Raw genomic sequence first — 20,746 nt, forward strand, 5'->3', positions numbered from 1 at the left:
CGGCGAATTTTTTTCTATAAAAAAAAACTTGCACCAGAGGTGCGGCGAATTTTTTTCTATAAAAAAAAACTTGCACCAGAGGTGCGGCGAATTTTTTTCTATAGAAAAAACTTGCACCAGAGGTGCGGCGAATTTTTTTCTATAGAAAAAACTTGCACCAGAGGTGCGGCAAATTTTTTTCTATAGAAAAAACTTGCACCCGAGGTGCGGCAAATTTTTTTCTATAGAAAAAACTACCATCAGAGGTGCAGCTAATTTTTTTCTATAGAAAAAACTTGCACCAGAGTTGCAGCGAATTTTTTTCTATAGAAAAAACTTGCACCAGAGGTGCGGCGAATTTTTTTCTATAGAAAAAACTTGCACCAGAGTTGCGGCTAATTTTTTTCTGTAGAAAAAACTTGCACCCGAGGTGCGGCGAATTTTTTTCTATAGAAAAAACTTGCACCAGAGTTGCAGCGAATTTTTTTCTATAGAAAAAACTTGCACCAGAGGTGCGGCAAATTTTTTTCCATAGAAAAAACTTGCACCCGACGTGCGGCAATTTGGTTTTCCACAAAAAAAATGGATCCGGAATAGGGCGAAGTTGTTTTTATAGATAAAACTAGGAAGTGAATCACGGCGAATTCGTTTTTGTGGGAGAAATTAAAAAAAAATATAGAAATAAGGACCAATTAATTGAATTTAAGGTCGTTTGAATCTTTTCCATTAAAGATTTATTCCTAAAATGTTACGTTTCATTACTTGACATGTCCTTTTACGACAAACCATAATTGTAAGCGAAGGATAACAGCGGAGCTCCAAATCTATTACGAAGCCATTTCGCATCGAAATACTTATGGCTAAGTCGATATTTGGCATCCAATAAATTCGCTCTGCCTTCTGCTAGGCACTCTCCTTCACCCCATGGGGTGAAATGTCATTGCCATCAACTCCAATTCTACTTAGCAGCTCCAGTTCAAGTAAATGGTGCAGAGGAGGGCAGGCATCTCCTGCTGGGGAGCTTTTAAGGCTGCCATTTGTAGCTTGTTTGTTGTTGCTGTTGTTCATGGCATGGTTTGTGTTTTTGTTGTGGGGTCGTTGTAAAATAAACCCACTTCCTGTTTCAATTCCCTTGCCACACCACACCACCCCACTCCCTCTCTTCCCTTCTCCCCAAATTTCAAATCCAAATCACCCATCCGGCATAATAATGATGAAATTGAAAATTCTGCACAATTAAAGTGATTTCTGGTACGAAAATTTTGCCAATATTTTCTTGTCTAGGTTTCCCATTACACACCGGCTGCCACACATTTGTTGGTTCCCATCATCGCTGCCGCTGCTTTCCTTTCCAAAGGTATTGGCTTTATTGTAAGGAAATGACAATGCATCTTCTCTCTGGTAAATGGACGATTTTACATCCCTTGGTGTGTGTGTGTATGAGTATTTACAGTAGTGTATCTGTGTGTGTGTTTGTGTATTCCACACTCATTCTGTGCCTTTGCTTAGATGAAGAGATTTATTGGTATTTTTTTAGAATTACTTGCCAGAGATTGGGTTTGCATGGCTGTGTCGTTTGCCGCACATGTCCTTTGGTTTGATTTTGGGGTGGCTGCCCGATGCCGTTGCCAAGATTTTGAAGAGGGGAGAAAAATCAATTTATTAAGGACATGATGATTTATTATGTTTTCATTAATGTTGCCATTTATTTTTGCTGTTAGGGTATGGGGTGGAAGCTTTTTACTTATATTTTCCGGATTTCAAAATTTTAAATTCTAAGGACCTCGTTTCCAAATTTTCCATCAGAATTTTTTTCTTAGTTTTCTACAGAAAAACATTCGCCGCACCTTTGGTGCAAGTTTTTTCTATAGAAAAAAAATTCGCCGCACCTCTGGTGCAAGTTTTTTCTATAGAAACAAATTCGCCGCAGCTCTGGTGCAAGTTTTTTCCATAGAAAAAAATTCGCCGCACCTCTGGTGCAAGTTTTTTCTATAGAAAAAAATTCGCCGCACCTCTGGTGCAAGTTTTTTCTATAGAAAAAAATTCGCCGCACGTATGGTACAAGTTTTTTCTATAGAAAAAAATTCGCCGCACCTCTGGTGCAAGTTTTTTCCTATAGAAAAAAATTCGCCGCACAACTGGTGCAAGTTTTTTCTATAGAAAAAAATTCGCCGCACCTCGAGTGCAAGTTTTTTCTATAGAAAAAAATTCGCCGCACCTCGAGTGCAAGTTTTTTCTATAGAAAAAAATTCGCCGCAACTCTGGTGCAAGTTTTTTCTATAGAAAAAAATTCGCCGCAACTCTGGTGCAAGTTTTTTCTATAGAAAAAAAATCGCCGCAACTCTGATGCAAGTTTTTTCTATAGAAATAATTTCGCCGCAACTCTGGTGCAAGTTTTTTCTATAGAAAAAAATTCGCCGCACCACTGGTGCAAGTTTTTTTCTATAGAAAAAAATTCGTCGCACATCTGGTGCAAGTTTTTTCCTATAGAAAAAAATTCGCCGCACCTCTGGTGCAAGTTTTTTCCTATAGAAAAAAATTCGCCGCACCTCCGGTGCAAGTTTTTTTCGATAGAAAAAAATTCGCCGCACCTCTGGTGCAAGTTTTTTCCTATAGAAAAAAATTCGCCGCACATCTGGTGCAAGTTTTTTCCTATAGAAAAAAATTCGCCGCACCTCTGGTGCAAGTTTTTTCCTATAGAAAAAAATTCGCCGCACAACTGGTGCAAGTTTTTTCTATAGAAAAAAATTCGCCGCACCTCGAGTGCAAGTTTTTTCTATAGAAAAAAATTCGCCGCAACTCTGGTGCAAGTTTTTTCTATAGAAAAAAATTCGCCGCACCTCTGGTGCAAGTTTTTTCTATAGAAAAAAATTCGCCGCAACTCAAAATAATTTAAGAAAAATTTTATAAATAATTTATGTAAACATTTTTAAATTTTTATAGAAAAAAACACATATCCCCCACTGTATCCATTCTGGAAAAGCTACCCTCAAAATTGTTACATTTTCATTTTAAACCCCCCTTTTCAAAATTCTTGTAACACGAGGAACCAAGCATGTTCATGTATTGGCCTTGCGAAAACCTCCCCCCACAGACTTGCCATTAAAATTTGCTTTGCAAGCCGCCGTAAAGTAGGCAACACAACAAATTTCCATGTAGAAATTATCTAATGAATTGTTAATGACATGAACTGAAATCCCAAAACACAGGACATTTTCCAACACTGCTCTGATGTCATCGCCCAAAAATTAATTTGGAAATCATAAACTGGACATTGTGGCCGCATGGCGGCGACAGTTTGTCGACCCAAAAAACAAAACGAACAACAACAAATTCAAGCAGAAAACGTGCTAAATAGCCAATGTCCTTTTTGGAGCATCCTTACAAGTGTACTATGGACGAAGTATGCAATCAGGATGGGGGGCGTTGCTTGTTTACAACCTTATTTAATTGTTTGGGTAATTTTTTTTTTCGTTGGTCGATTAGTTAATTGAATTATGAGGGAGGGGAGTGTAGGAGGGGAAGGAAAAATTGGTGGGTCTCCACACAAACATGAAATAAATAAAATTGAAGCAATAAAACCATAACAACAATGAATAAAAATATAATTAAAAATACATAAATGTAAGGAAATAAAATATATGATAAAAAAAATCAATATTATACAAAGTAATAGAAAAATAATTAAAAAATGAAAATATAATAATAAATAAAATAAAATAAATAAATAAAATAATAATAATAATAATAATAATAATAATAATAATAATAATAATAATAATAATAATAATAATAATAATAATAATAATAATAATAATAATAATAATAATAATAATAATAATAATAATAATAATAATAATAATAATAATAATAATAATAATAATAATAATAATAATAATATAATAATAATAATAATAATAATAATAATAATAATAATACAATATTAATAATAATAATAATAATAATAATAATAATAATAATAATAATAATAATAATAATAATATAATAATATAATAATAATAATATATAATAATAATAATAATAATAATAATAATAATAATAATAATAATAATAATAATAATAATAATAATAATAATAATAATAATAATAATAATAATAATAATAATAATAATAATAATAATAATAATAATAATAATAATAATAATAATAATAATAATAATAATAATAATAATAATAATAATAATAATAATAATAATAATAATAATAATAATAATAATAATAATAATAATAATAATAATAATAATAATAATAATAATAATAATAATAATAATATAATAATAATAATAATAATAATAATAATAATAATAATAATAATAATAATAATAATAATAATAATAATAATAATATAATAATAATAATAATAATAGTAATATTAATAATAATACTAATAATAATAATAATAATAATAATAATAATAATAATAATAATAATAATAATAATAATAATAATAATAATAATAATAATAATAATAATAATAATAATAATAATAATAATAATAATAATAATAATAATAATAATAATAACAATAACAATAATAATAATAATAATAATAATAATAATAATAATAATAATAATAATAATAATAATAATAATAATAATAATAATAATAATAATAATAATAATAATAATAATAATAATAATAATAGTAATAATAATAATAATAATAACTATTTTTCACAAATATCCCCCTAAAAGTATGCTACACCACTCTAATTTGCATACCGATATCATTTTATTATTTCAACGGTTTTATTCCATCTCTACATCACATTCACTATCTACTCTCCTTATTTTGCCCATTAAAAGGTATTTTTTAATGGATTATAATTAAATGTTACTTAAAAAAAAACATTCGATTTTAACAAGAATTAGTTCAATTGTTGCTCTTCTTCTTCTTATAATGTATGGTGAAACAAATGCCAAAAACAAAGAGGCTAGTAATTTACAGTACTCACATGCACTGTGAGAACACTGGAGAATTACCCACATTCAACCGTATGCATTGTAGTTGTAATAGCATTAACGCATCCAAGTGTGAGCGAGGGAGAGGGAGAAATCACGTTGCATTTCCTTTTGGTGGCATATTTTATATATGCCTTTTAACAACTGGCAATACGAAAGTAAAATTGCATTAAATGGAACTTAAAATGCTCGGAAATGATACTTTTTATTTGCTTACCTACCACTAACTAACGCGCCATCTGTTTCTTCCTTATTCGCTTTTATCTCTCACTGTGAAAACACAGTCACAGTGACAAGACAAAATCCCAATGACTTACAATCCTTTGGCATTACAGTTTGAGAAGCTTTGATTGTCACATATGAAAACGTTCGTTATAATACCTAGATGGCGCCATTCAAAATTTGTCAAAGTAGTTCGAAAATGATAATGCCAAGCAATAGTGGTTTGAAAGGCATTATGTAACAATAATGATAATATATTTTATGACATATAGATGGCGTCACGCGAAAATTATGTCATATTAACAAGTAGCATTTATGAAATAGTTAAATCAGGCAATAATGATATGCAAATGGAAATGATTTGCGTTTTCACTTGTCCACACACACTGTTACTAATTGAAACTACCTTTTTCAGTCTACATTAAGAGAACTTAAGAGTAATTTACTTTTAACAGTGCCATGTATGGGATGTTGTTTAAGGGCCGTTTTTTAATAAAATGTGTCAAGGTAAGCGGTGACGTGTAGAGGGCGTCTGGAGGAAAAATAATTTCATATCTTTCATTTGGGTAGACAATGATATTTACGGGAAATAATGATTCAAAGAAAAAACAAAACGTCTATGTTAGTATAAAAAATATGAAATATAGAGGTCTCAGGACTGACATGATTGTTACCCTCCTTTTTTGTAAATAATTACTGGACAAATTAATTAATTAATTAATGTCACAAAATATGTCATGCGAAGACTTCAAGTTGCTTATGTACCCACACTTTGAAGCTACAATTTTGCCGAGCATCAGTCTGGGTGCGTAGGCGTGTGATGAGTTGGATTCGGAGATGTGTACTATAACTGTACGAAAAGTATTAAATAGTACTAAATTTTGTATTGGGTGAAGGAATAGGGATGAAATCCTCAAATTTCATATTGAGGTCTCTGTTGGTATCTGGGATTGGGATATGGAGGTGGAGATACTTACTATGAACGTACGAAAAGTACTAAATAGTACTAAATGTGGTATTGGGTGAAGAAATAGAGCTAAAATCCTGAAATTTGGAAAAATTTCAATGGCCGAATTTAACATGTTTTCAAAATCATCCTCTGCATCCTTTTTACAGCGGGGACCTACACAGACCATTTCCTTAATGACAAAGGATTTAAATTCCTAAATCTGAAGGATTCCATTTTCTTTGAATCCCCTTGCATTCTACAAACAATTTGTAAGTCCTCTTGTCCTTTAAAATATTCCAATGAATTTTGTTCGCCATCGGCTGTGGTTATTTGTTGTGACACAGGTTTTGTTCCTCACTCAATTTTTTTCCCTGGAATAAGATTTAAGTTAATCTGCTTGCCGTTCTATTCATTTTAAACCATGGACATAAAAGAATATTGTTTTGCGTTGCTAAGCCATGTCTTATGACTTGTAGGGAAATTCCAGATTGTAGTAAGTGATGTCGGTAAGGTGTACCCTCTCTTTTGTTTAAACATCTATGGAAATACTTTGGAGTATCTATAATCCATAGACGAGTTTTGGAATGTCTGATTTTTTTTTATTTTAAAATATAAACATTAAAATTTGTAATTTCAATAATTTAAATGTACAAATATACAAATTTTTAATAGATTTTGAATTTTTTCAATTCAGATATTTTCCAATAAACCAACAAACATTTGAAGTTTGTAATTTCAAACATTTAAATTTACCAAAATAAAATGTTTGAAAGATTTTGAATTTTTTTATACAGACATTTTCCAACAAAACGACAAACATATAAGTTTGTAATTTCAAAAATTACAATTTTCAATACATTTTGAATTTTTCAGAAAACATATACATTATGTGATTTTAAAAATTTTAATTTAGAAAAATACAATTTTTCAATACATTTTGCATTTTTCAATTCCAATATTTTCCAATAAAACTTAATTTTATCTTACATTTCTTTGGTATTTTGTAAAAATATTTGTTGGAAAGATGTATTTCAAATATATTATTAATATTTATAAATCTTTACATTTTTAATGAAACTTCCGGAATATAAGTTTTAAATTTTTTTTCAATATAAATCTGAATTTTAAGAAAAAAAATTGTGAAAATGTGTTTAAGTATCGGAATTTTTAGGAATTTTCAAAGTGAATTTTTACGAATATTTTCTGAATAAATTTCAAATTTTCAATAAATTTCCGATTTTTTTAAGAATTTATATAAAAAAAATACAATAAATTTTTTATGAAACATCTCGAATTTTATTTTATTATTTATTTATTTTATTCTATTTTTTTTGTATCATATATCTGTATTTGAAAACAAATTTTCAAGAAAAATATAATGTGAAAATGTATTTAAATATCTGAAATTTTTAAGAATTTTTAAAATGAATTTTTAAAATATTTTCTAAATAAATTTCAAATTTTCAAATTTTGGATTTTTTTTTTTTTTTAATAAATTTCTGATTCTTTGCTTGAAATATGTTTAGGATTTATTTAATTAAAATACATTTCCTATTTTTTTAAGAATTTTCAATATGAAGTATTCCTAAATATTTTCTAAATAAAATTTAAATTTTTGAAATTTTTTTAATTCATTTTGCGTTATCTGCTTCAAAATTTTATTAGGATTTATTTAATTAAAATAAATTTCCAATTTCTTTAAAAATTTATATAAAAAATCTATTCTTAAAAGTCTTCATATTTTCAAATTCAAATTTTGATTTTTTTGGTAATTTTTTTAAACACATTTTGGATTGGTTGCTCCAAAAATTTTTTAGGATTTATTTAATTAAAATAAATTTCCGATTTTTTTTAAGAATTTTCGATATGAAGTATTCCTAAATATTTTCTAAATAAAATTTTAAATTTTGAAATTTTTTAAATTGATTTTGGGTTACTGCTCCAAAAATGTTATTAGGATTTATTTAATTAAAATAAATTTCCGATTTTTTTAAGAATTTAAATAAAAAATCTAGTTTTAAAAGTCTTCAATTCATGGTGGGATTTCCCCCCTTCCCCCCAAAGTGTCCCCATTTATGTATGTCAAGCATTCCACTTTATTAACCCATCAAACAAAAGCAAAAAAACCAACAATAACCTGTCCTTAATTTAATTAAACCACTTCTGTGTCACTCTCTCTCCCTCCCCTTTAAGGATATGCCAACCATACAAAGGTATCGCATTACACTTGCGCAGTTGCTTTGTTCTCCATTCCTTATTCAGTTCATACAAAACAGAATGTGGGTATTGTAACTTCCTGGAAATTGGTAATCATCAATGTGGTTTAGTGGGGCTTTTTTTACAGGAACTTGTCTCTGCCGAAGACCGGCCTTTTGTTTGGCAGAGACATTTTTTTTTTGGTGTTGAGAAGGAGAGGGGACATATGCTGCTGGTTGGTGCCCGAATGTCTTCTGCGTTTCTCCATTTTTTTTTTGTTCTCTTCTTCTTTTTTTTTTTGTCATTTGATATTTGTTTTATAAATTCACAAAACAATTTCCAAAAGCAAAGCAGAATTCCAGAAGTACAAGACCAGACATTTGTATTGAAATTTAGCTCTTGAAACACAACAAAATATTTCTTTTGTTTTTTTAAGAACTTTAATGTACGCGTCGTTATTTATCCACCCCCTATTCCGCTGGTGTCTGTATAGCTTCAATTAATCCCCTTGGCATTTCATATTTTTGATTGTAAACTTTGAATTTTCTTATTGGAGCCGGATACAGGGGACCGTGTCTTGTCTCAATTTGTTCACAGGCAAATTTGTCGTTGAGAAATCTGGAAATGAAAAATTATTTGAGGTTAGGTTAACTTCCAAAAAAAAAAAAATCAAATTGACTTACTTAACATCATCCCGGGTCAAGGCCACACGTATGGTCCAAAGTACTTCACATGTGAAACCGACCAATGTTATTATTCCAATGGGTATGACCTGGAATTTAAAAAAGAAAAATTTAGTAAAATTTTAATAAATCAACTATTTTTGAGACTTTTCGAAATTATATACTTAAAATATTTATTTCAATATGAAATAATGACCTTAGATTAACACATTTTCCATTTACACAATTTATTTTCCATTTCCCAGTCGCTATTTAATGCAATTTTCCCAAAAGATAAATTAATATATTTATCCCCAACGGTTTTACGTTAACCAAACGTTTACGATACGTCTTTACTAATCCCTGACAAAGGAAGACATTGCAATTTACTACACTTTCATGCAACCCTGTGTTGTTGTTGTCTCAACCACTGACCACTGAGAGAATTACGCTTGCGCCTCTCATCAAAACAAATCATTCGTAAATTTACTCTCAAAGGGATACGACGCAGGATTAGGCTCCTGACGAAACAAAACGAACGAACGAAAAAAGGACAACACAAAGAAAAAAATAATATTAAAATAAAAAACAATTTATTAAATAAAATACATTCCATATAATTAAAGAAAAGTTTATAAATAAACCGTTATTAGAAACACTCTCAAAGAGACCGAAAAAAATCAAAATAAAAAACCGTTGCATATTTCATTCCAAGTGTTTGTGTGTGTGTGTGTGAGGCCAAGAAGTGACTTTACCTTTATTTCTTTTTGTTGTTGTGGTACCTTAGCAACCAGCAAACATTGATTTGTTGTTGAAAGCGCGTAGTTTTTGTTTATTTGAAGTTGCTAACAAACAAAAAACCAAGGAAATACGGGCAGGACGTTTGCTTTCTTTTATTAATCATCGAAGAGCATTACGAAAAGTGCTCAAAGGAAACAATATAGACTTTTCAAAATTACAATTGCACATAACCTAGAAATTCTTTTAAATTGTGTGTTTGGGCGTACGTGAGATAAAACAAAAACCATCACCATTCATTTACAACAGGAAATGCACGCTCTTAAAGAGGGAGCCACCATGTTACAACATCATCCAACATCCTTGCCACCACCCATGGTACCACGTATTAAAGATGAACCAACGCAAAATTTCTTTTATCCCCACAGCAATCCCATTGATAATGCTGCCGCAGCAGCTGCTGCCGGTCTGGGCCTAATAGATCCACATCACAATCGTGAATTGCACAATGCATTGGTGGCTTCGATAAATGGTAATGTGGCTGCGGCCGTCAATGGTTCTCTGACAACATCGGCTGTTTTAAAAAGTGCCTCGGTTGCTGCCGCCCAACAACAACAGCAGCAGCAGCAAGCTAACAGCAATGCCGTAACACAGCAACAACAACAGCAGCAGCAACAACAACAAAACCAACAGAATTCAAATACCAACTCCAATAACAACAATTGCCCACAACAGCAGCAGCAACAACAACAGGGCGCCCAGACCCCACAGCAACAACAACAGCAGGCTGCCAACAATCAATCCGGCAATATGGTCATCAACGGTGGCGGTGCTTCCAACGACATGTCTGTTGTTAAATACTCATCATCGGGTCGCTCCACCCCCAGTAATAGCATCAATGGTTCAGCCGGTACAGATCCTGCCCCTGGCAAACTGTTTGTCGGTGGCCTTAGCTGGCAGACATCGGCTGAAAAGCTCAAGGAATACTTTAATATGTTTGGCACTGTCACCGATGTTCTCATCATGAAGGATCCTGTCACCCAGGTAAGCGCATCTTTTGTTCCCAGTATTCTATTTGTATTTTATTCATTTTGATTTTGCTTTTACATCGAATTTTTTTTTACTTTATTCTGCTGGCTTGCTGCCTTCATTCTATGGCAAACAAACTGCTTTATTTTACTTTGATATCTTTTATTTTGTTTCCCATGTTCTTTTTTGGAGTTTTCTTCCATTTCCCTGTTGTTATCAGCAAAAGAAAAGTGAACATTTAAGTTTTCTTCATAATTTTCTTTGATGGTTTGGTGCCCACCTAGACATCGTGATGATGACGAGGACAAGCAACAACAGTAATTTGAAAATGATGATACGTCATTTTTTTGGCCAGGGGCCTATCTGTTCTTTGTGTTACTTGCTTTTACATCCATCATCTGTTATTTATCAATTTATTTGTATTTTGTTTTACTTTATTTTCTTGAATTGTCTGTCTTTAGGTTTCTATTCCAATTTCATTATCATTTTTCTACCTTTGTTTTTGTTTGAGACCTTCTCAATGAGGAGATATACATCAGCTGCTCATTTTGTTGGTGTCATCGTCTCTACCTTACATTGTTTTTGTTTTTGTCCTTGGCAATATGTCACTTTGTTTGCCAAGTCTGGCCTTTGGCTTGGTCTACTAATCTCTTGCAGTTGCACTCTCAATATTGTCACTCTAACTCTCTCTACCTGTGATTTGGTGTACTTTTATGTGCTGCCCATAATCTCTCTCACATCATTAATCTCTTGTAGAGGTAAACGCATGACAATGACTTTTGTAGGTGACATTTGAACAAAGAAGACATTGGTGCAGCTGATCAATTGTTTCAATAGATGAAAAATTTAGAAAATTTAAGTATATTATGGAAGAAAATGCAAAAAATATGAACAATTGTGTAAAAGGAGAATGTAAACGATAAAAAAGGTCTTAATGGAAAAAAGAATGTAGAGAAAATTTGCATCAAAGGCATGAGTCCATTTAGAAGTGGCAATCATTTGACATGTGCAAAAGAATTCCTTGCAGTCGACTGATTGAATTTGTTTTAGCAAAAGAAAGTTTGTAAAATTTATGAAAGAAAATGCAAAAATAATGAGCAGTGGAGCGGAAAGTAAATTAAAAAATCCTAAGGACACGATAGATTGAGTAATTTGAAGGAAAGGAGTCTCAACGATTTCATGGTTTGGAAAGATGGTTAAAATGACTTGAAAGCTTAGAATATTTATAGCACAGAATTTAATAGAAGAATAAGTCGTTGGATCGTTGGTAGGTATGATACCTGAATAGTCTTTATCATGAAAAGTTCATAAACAGTTTGATTCAGGTAATTGCTGAAAAATCCAATGTGACACGGATAGAACGATTAGATTCAGGGCGATTCCTAGGCAAATACTGTACCAGTGTTAAGCCAGAGTTTTGTATGTCCTATCTTGAAGGAGGATAGTTTACCATATTGGAAAATAGGTCGTTCGGAATGAGTGAGATTTGGTAAGCTTGTCCATTAACTTGATTCCATTAACTAATATATTTTGTTTAAAATAGCAGATCCAACAATTTGTAGTGTGCTGGCATTATAGATTTCATGTTCATGGCATTTTATTAGACCATAGCCGAAAATCAGATCTAGCCAATAATAAGCACATATTGGGAACCAATATTGTTCAACGTACAATATGCCTAGCTATACCTTTGAGGGAGTATCGGTATTAAAATTATTTTATTTTGAAATTAAAATAATTTCAATTATTATTTCATGTCTAATTAGGTCTTACTTAGGTCATTCGCATATATGAGCAACTTAAGCCCAAAACGAAATTGAGCAGAGCATTTACCTAAATACTACCCCGCAGAAGGAAATATAAGAATCGTTTGATACGTATACTTTTAGTAGTCTTTTTTAAAAACAAATTTCTTATCAAAGTAATTTCAGGACGCATTTTGGGTTATTTTCCTTTAAGTGGTTCTCTTATATAGGTCCCAACAAATACCTAATACTGGAAGTATCTCTTACAAACAGAGGTGTATGTTTGGTCCTGTTTAAACTGAAGAAAATATCCTGCCATATACAGAGGGTAACAAAGTAAATGGTTTCATTAAGTATATCTGGTGCCAATATCTACCCCAATGTCCATGCCGCTACCAGGATCAGAAATATTATCAAATTTAAGGAACTGAAACTTGTGAATTTCGTTCCATGTTTCATTCCCCCTTGACTAACAAATTTTCAACAACAGGTGTTCCTTTCAAACCATAAGCCACTAAAACTGTTTTTGATATTGTTACTTAAACGCATCATTTAGCACGAGCTACAAGGTAACCCAAAAACAATAAAAAACGAAACACGACATATAAAACGCGTGTTTCCCGTTTACTAAGTTTGGTGACTTTTCAACAAGACTTTAGCAAAATGTATTTTATACCAAAACTGAAATCAATAACGTTACCTGGTAAATTAAAACAGGATCGTGGACGCACACACAGGCACACATGCGCCCCGTACAAATTCAAAGGAACAACAACTGTTTTAATAAGCGAAACGGCAGATGTTTGATGCAGACAAAAGGATCTAGCATACTAAAAATGTGTGTGTATATCCTGCTGCTGCCAGCCACCGAGCCAGTCAGTCAGTCAGCCAGCTTGCGAGTTGGTTGGCCCTTTTATGTGTAGCATAAAGATCACAATATTCAGGTTTTTGGACAAATGAATTATAGGCACACAGCTGTTCATATTTTGCATTTTTTTTCCTTTTTGAGTAGGTTTCTACACAGGATTCTGTTATTTTATATTGTTGGCAATTTGACAAAGGTAAAATGGTGAATGTATTGGTTGAGGAGGAACTGAGAGAAGAGGGATGCTACCTCCTAAAATGTTTGCTTTCATTGTTTCGAAATAACAACAACGAGAAGGGTAGATGACACCACAGTATGAGAGCTGGGACGATTTTTGAAAACAATTCGATATAGGACACTTTGAATAACATAGCTAACGGGTTCCTTCTTTTCTTTTGTACTTTAATTTTTTTTTGCATTTTCTATGATTTTGTTTGCTAATGCCTTTGTTTTCATCATGCCATAACAGGGAAAACAAGAATTTCTATTTCTTTTTTGTTTTGGTTTTCTATTTTTCCGAATATCTTAAGAAAATATACATCTTGCTCGAAATGATAAGGGTCGTATGAAAAGAAATCTAAAGGAAAAAAATACGAAACCTTTCTAGAAAAAAAAAAAAAAACGAATAAACAAAAGAATAGCGCAACTAGTCTGTAAGTTTCCCATGAGAAATTCAAACAAAGAAACAACTTTCCAATCATAGTTTAGAGTATTTATTGTATTTCGTATACTAATTAAGCATAGCGTAAACTTAAAACTTGTATATCCTGCTATTTATTCACAACCAATAATACCTAATAATAGATAAAAAAAATAATTCAACTTTACTTCAATCATCATGGAAAACTCTAAACACACAAATGGCAAAATTGCAATTTTGTATAGCCCCTAAAGCAATTACAACACAATGGAAGCAGCATTTGTGGTCACAGGATTCGAATGGCAAAGGATAAAACCCCCAGAAGAAAACAAACTATAACGAAATGCATAAAACTATTATTTATTGTGGCCTGGTTTCTTCGTACCTGATGGCTGCTGACAAATTTCTATGGATGATGAATGGGAAGAGAGCACACAACAGAACACACGTACACATGGCGATCTGATAAAATAAATGGCGGCAAATAAATAACAGCTGCCGCCGATGCAAACTGCTTGGAATGCTTACACCGTTGTTTATGCAGTTCTATTGTTGTTAATTATTTGTACAATGTAAACTACGCCGGCCAATCGAAAAAAAGGGGGGAATAACAAAAAAAAAAAAAAAGCCCATACAAAGACACGCAACAGGATAAGAATGTCCTCTTTTGTTAACTGACGGAACCTGGAACATAGTTTTATGCAAGCTGCAATTCGTGTCTTCTTCACAATGAAACCAAAAAAAAAACTGGATTTCCTGTTATCCTTTTGTTTTGCTCATCCGCAACCAGCAGCACATGCTAAGACCGAGAACAAAAATTCGTATGTTTTCTTCTTTTATTTTTCTTCTTCAGTTAATATTACTTGCGTTACCATAGGTACCACCATCCACCATTTATTCATCATTCTTAAACATCATTACATTTTATTTGTTTTGTTGTTGTTGTATTTCTTTGTATCGCATTACTTCATAACTACTACATACGTATTATTTACTTCTCGTAAAACAATTTCGATTATATCATATTATCATCTAAAGTAATTTAATAATTATAGTATTTTTATTGTCGATACAGTATTGTTACACTTCTACAAAAAAAATAATAACAACTATTTTCGTATTATTCCGTATTCTTGTCTATTTGTAAATGATCAAACTCAGATAGTGAAATTTTTTAGAGTAACATTTTGAAATCCAAAAAAAAAAAAAAATCGAATCTTAATACAATTTCTTGTATTTACTACTTACACAAGTGTATCACTCGTGTTTATTTTATCTTGTCCCTTGAAATAATTTAAAATTCAAATATTATTAGAGAAATGTATAAATAATAACTCGTATGTATTTATACCCTACACCACATTGTTGTAAGGGTATTATGTCTTTGTGCATTTGTTTGTAACATGGAGAAGAAAGAGAGATGGACTTATAGTTACTCATGAGGATCTTCATAGAATCACTTACTGAGTCGAGTTATGCATGTCGGTCCATCTGTCCATATATTCTTGTAAACAAAATCGCAGGTCGCATTTATTATCCGATTGAGATGAAATTATACAAACAATATTTGTTTGGCGAATCCTATTGGAATTGGTGAAAATCGGTTCAAATTTAGATATAGCTCCCATATATATCTTCAACCGATTTTGGGTTAATTGTGCACTAAATGGTCACTAACAGCACAAATGACTTGATTTTTGGCACATCGCACCGAACTCAGTCTTGAAGGAAGTACATAAAATTTGGTGAAAATCGATTCAGACATAGTTATAGCTCCCGTATATGTGTTTCACAGCCGATTTGGGGTTTTAGTCTCACACATTCGTAATATGCACTCCAGATGAATGATATTTGGTAACAGATATCAGACACAGCCCAGAAATACCTCTGTTAAGTTTAATAGAGATCGGATCAGATTTGGATGAAGCTCCCATATATATCTTCAACCGATTTTGGGTTAATTTTGCACCAAATGAGCAATATCAGTTCAAATGACCTGAATTTCGGTACATCCGATCGAAATCAGTTTAGAAACAAGTACATCAAATTTGGTGAAAATCGGTTCAGATATAGCTTTAGCTTCCATATATATGTTTCATCCGATATTCGACAACAATATTTGGCACTAGATACCTTATAGAGCTCGGAAATAACTTTGCAAAATTTTATCGAGATCGGCTAAGGTATGGATATAGCTCCCATATATATCATTATTCGATTTCAGTTTTTTTTGTGTATCAAATGGCTAATATCAGCCCGAATGGACTGAATTTTGGCACTTCCAACGGTATTCCGCATAAAAGCAAGTGCTTCAAATTTTGTCGAAAATCAGTTCAGAGAAAGCTATAGCTTCCCATATATATGTTTCATCCGTAAGCGTAAGATGCACTCCACAACAGTGCTCTTTGTTACCAGATAGCTCAGAAATAAGTGCCTGCACTTTTGTCAGGATCTGGTCAGATTTGGATATAGCTCCCATATATATCATTATCCGATTTCACTTTTTTTTTTTTTTTGTGTATTAAATGGCTAATATCAGCCCGAATGGACTGAATTTCGGCATTTCCAACGGTATTTTGTCGAAAATCAGTTCAGAGAAAGCTATAGCTTCCCATATATATGTTTCATCCGATTTGGTGTTAAAGTCTTTCACTTGTGTAATATGCACTCCACAAAAATTATATTTGATACCGGACATCATATATCGCCCGAAAATACCTCATTTGCATATACCTTCGATTTACAACTTCATCCGATTTTATGGTTGTTGTCCACCATATACATAATATCAGCCCAAATTGGATGGTTTTTAATTTTTTAACCGAATTTTTTCATTTAATGAAACTCGGTACGACATATCTATTGCTCCAATAAATATTTTTTTAAAAGAATTCTTATCAAACTCATATCATGCACCATACAACAATGTTATTTCGTACTAGAGTTACAAAAAAAATTGTTGAAAATCGATTCAGAGTTGGATATAGTTCCCGTATTGTGACCACTCAAAGGCATGATACGCATTTAAATATGGTCCTTAGTTGGTATGATCTACTTCACATAAATTCCCAATATAAACTATTTTTTATTACGAGAACTCTACTAAATATACATAGTGGTGTAGGGCATCATATAGTCGGCCCAGTCCGACTTTTGACTTTTACTTACTGGTTTCATATTAGGACATGTAAATCTTATCTACTCCCCCCATTAATATATAATATTTAGAAAAGGCAAAAGATTTTCCATTAATCGAGAAGGCATCTTGGAAAATCTATGCCACTTAACTAAAGATATATAGTTTCATATTATTCCCCTAATGTACAGTAAAATAATACATGTATACAAATTATTTAAAATTAAAACTTATGTAAAATAAATATGACTTATTTAAAATATATATGACTTAGCCATAGTATAAGAATAATGCTTTTAGAAGCGTATTTTATAAATATGAAAATAAAAAGTAAAATAATTATGTACTGGAATCCATTCTCCTCACCCTGTGTATTTCTTCTCCCCTCTGCCCCATGTCTAGTGGACAAATATAATGTAAAAATAACACAACTATTATTTATTTTGTAGAGTTTAGTGTCGACCGCCCCTAACTAACATATTATTACCCTATTCGATATTTATTCATTAATTAATTTCAAAATAGACTTTATTGTACTAGCATAACAAGTAGTGAAATTAATTTTAAAATATTTACATATTATTTGGGGTATTTCAATTGCTATTTAAAAAATTGAAAATTTAAAAAACAAACCTATTCGAATGTTGTCCGAGTACCATAGAATAAATTTGACAAATTTGTAAAGTGTTATTTAAACAGATTCCTAAAAGCAACGGAATTTAAAACACATATTTATTGGAAAGAATGGCAGTTTCAAATAGTCTTTCTGAAACTCTGAAACGTCATTATTTTCATGGTATGATCCGACCCCTAGTCATTATTCGTCCAATGCAATAAGAACTCAAACGTGACTTTTTATACCCGCAGCCATATGTCTAAAACGAGCCTCATCGAAATAACAATTTTAGACCCTAGGTCTCTTTGGACCAAATCCGTTTCAGGACATTTGGAGTCGATCTAGCGATGTTCGTCCGTCTGTTTGGCTGGTTGGTGCGCACGATAACTTTCGAAGGGAGTATCCGATTTGGTCCAAACTTGGTACATCAAAATATTTATTGTCAAACTTAAATCGAGTTCGGACATCAGCAATGTCGGTCCACTCTTTTTGGTGCCTTTCCCACAAAATTTCTGGTACCTCTCCAGAAATTTTCCAAGAAAATATTTTGCTGCACAGAAAGAGAAAGGATAATCCGATTTTGCTACAACTTTGCAAATCCTAATATTTCTATCTGTGCTACAATAACGGTCCACTTCATCAAGTACCTTCCTCACAAAGGGTCAACATTTTGAATAATTATTACTGTTATAAAATATGATGAAAGAGTCCGATTGTCTTCAAATTACACACATCACTATATTTGTATTAACCCAAGGCCTGGTGTGAAAATGGAATTTATCGGTCCACTCCTTCTGGTACCTCCTCCACAAAGGGTCAAAATTTTAAATAACCAAAACGATCATAAAATCCGAGATAGGCATCCGGTTCCCTTCAAATTACACACATCGCAATATTTTTATTAACCCATGGTCTAGTGTGAAGATGGGATATGTTGGTCCATTCCTTCTGGTACCTCCCCCACAAAGAGTCAAAATTTTGAATATCTATTTAGCTCATAAAATGTGAAATTAACATCCGATTCCATTCAGACTTGCTGCATCTCAATGTTTCCATCAACACAAGATCTGTTATGAAGATGGTAGAGATAGGACCATTTCTTCTCGTACCACGCGAAGTTCAAGATTTTGAAAAACAAAACGCTCAAAGAAAGCGAAATAGGCACCCAACTCTCTTTAAATTTCAGACACACAAACATTTTTGCTAACCCAAGATCTGTTGTAAGGATGATATATATCTACGACCCTTACTGGTACCTCACCCACAAAGGGTGAAAACTTTTTATTGGATATAAATGTTCGATTTTCTTGTAATTTTTCCCATACTAATATTATCTGTATGAAAATGAAATATTTCGGTCGACTATATCTGGTACCTCACGCACATTTTAATATTTTCTAAAAATGATCACATATCCCATATAAAGTGAAGGAACTCACCAAGATAGTCCAAACCTGGCACGTCGCATTATTTATATCACATTTAGGTACGATACGAAATGGTCAATATTAGCCCATTCATTCGAAACCTACTCCATACAGGGTCAGTAGTTTGGATAATAAAACCAGAAGTCAAAATATATATTTAAATAATTGAACATTTGCTGAGGCTATACATCCGTCGGCAAAACCGACAGATCATTTTTAACTTGTTAGTAACAATCTCAAGTTCAAGTAATTCAACCCTTCCACCTTCTTTGATCCTAAAAGTATACTTCATTTTTTTTAGAAATTTAGATAATGGTAATATGCATTTAATCATTAAATAGAAAACGACTCCAGAGACATTATAATATTAAATAAAAATCATTTTTAGATTTTAGACAAAGAAATTGTATTTTAATAATTGTCATTATACTTGTAATACGATATATATATATAGTATATAATTAATTATAGGTGCATATCTTTTACAAAAGAAACAACCAAGTCTAACAACTCTAACACAAACATATCTACTAGAGACTGCTGTTATTATTTTTTGCTGCTGCTGGCTAACCAAAATAATAAAAAAACGAGTATTGAACAATATATATTTTTAGAATTTATATATACATTAAATATAAGAGTGACAATCAATCATGCATAACTAATTTCTTAACATCATTACAATAATATTGCATATTTAGTTTGTAATTATTACGTATTGTATTAAGCCAAAAAACAATTGTATAAAAAAAGAGAAATGTAATGTATAGATACGAAATACCAAAACTAAGGCAGAAAACTAGTTGCGTTCTTGAATATATATTTTATTTTCTTGTAAAACTATTTTCATTGTAAAATTACAAAAAACACAGAAACTATTAATGGTAAAAAAAGAGAAATATTTAAAAAAAAAAACTTTTATATGTATTTTTAAACAACTGAGTAAATGTTGTTACTTTTAGAAATACCGCCCTACCCCAAAAACTAATTTCCCAATGTTTGTTGCTCAAAGGAGAATTAAAATTAAAATAGGTTGACAATTTTGTTGTGTAAATAACAGTGTGAATTATATAACATTTTTCTTATAATGAAATTAATTTGTGTTACTTGTTGTTGTTGTAATACACCAACAACAACATCCGTAATAATTGTATGTCATTTTTTTACATAGAAATCTTTGTTTACAAATAGCATTTGCCTTTAGACTACAAAATCATTTATTTGTTTTTGATTTCAAACTTTTTTCTTGTGTGTTTTATTTTTTTATATATTTTGTGGAGTTATTTTTATTGTTTTTTTTTTAGTAAGAAATTAGCAATTAAAGATTTTTGAAAAAGAAGTAATAATATATAGGTTGATTTGATTATTGATACAGCATTCCCCGAAACACAAACATACCCATCTTTTTATACCCTCAGCCATATAGCTACAGAGGATATATATCATTTGATACAGCCAAAACGTGCCTCATAGAAATAACGAAATTTTAGACCCTAGCTCTCTTTGGGCGAAATCCATTTCAGGACATATGGAGCCGATCTAGCTATGTCCGTCCGTCT

The 20,746-nt window shown here is 31.5% G+C and overlaps 2 protein-coding genes across 3 annotated transcripts in view; one reads left to right on the top strand and one right to left on the bottom strand.

The window, feature by feature from the left end:
- The window catches only part of LOC101888347 (uncharacterized), a 426,552-nt gene that overhangs the window by 392,978 nt on the left and 12,828 nt on the right, over window positions 1-20,746 (top strand). For both annotated transcript variants that reach the window (XM_059123296.1, XM_059123297.1), the window contains one exon: window positions 10,158-10,773. In XM_059123296.1, coding sequence (XP_058979279.1) covers window positions 10,158-10,773 — 616 coding nt within the window. The remainder of the gene's footprint in view (window positions 1-10,157; window positions 10,774-20,746) is intronic.
- The window catches only part of LOC105261595 (uncharacterized), a 78,446-nt gene continuing 66,411 nt past the window's right edge, over window positions 8,712-20,746 (bottom strand). Inside the window, exons 3-4 of the mRNA XM_011292774.3 lie at window positions 9,013-9,101; window positions 8,712-8,947 (exon numbers count right to left, since the gene is read on the bottom strand). Of these exons, the coding sequence (XP_011291076.1) occupies window positions 8,800-8,947; window positions 9,013-9,101 (237 nt within the window). The 3' untranslated portion in view covers window positions 8,712-8,799. The remainder of the gene's footprint in view (window positions 8,948-9,012; window positions 9,102-20,746) is intronic.

This window comes from Musca domestica, unplaced genomic scaffold, assembly GCF_030504385.1.
Source record: "Musca domestica strain aabys unplaced genomic scaffold, Musca_domestica.polishedcontigs.V.1.1 24, whole genome shotgun sequence".
Lineage (NCBI taxonomy): Eukaryota > Metazoa > Arthropoda > Insecta > Diptera > Muscidae > Musca > Musca domestica.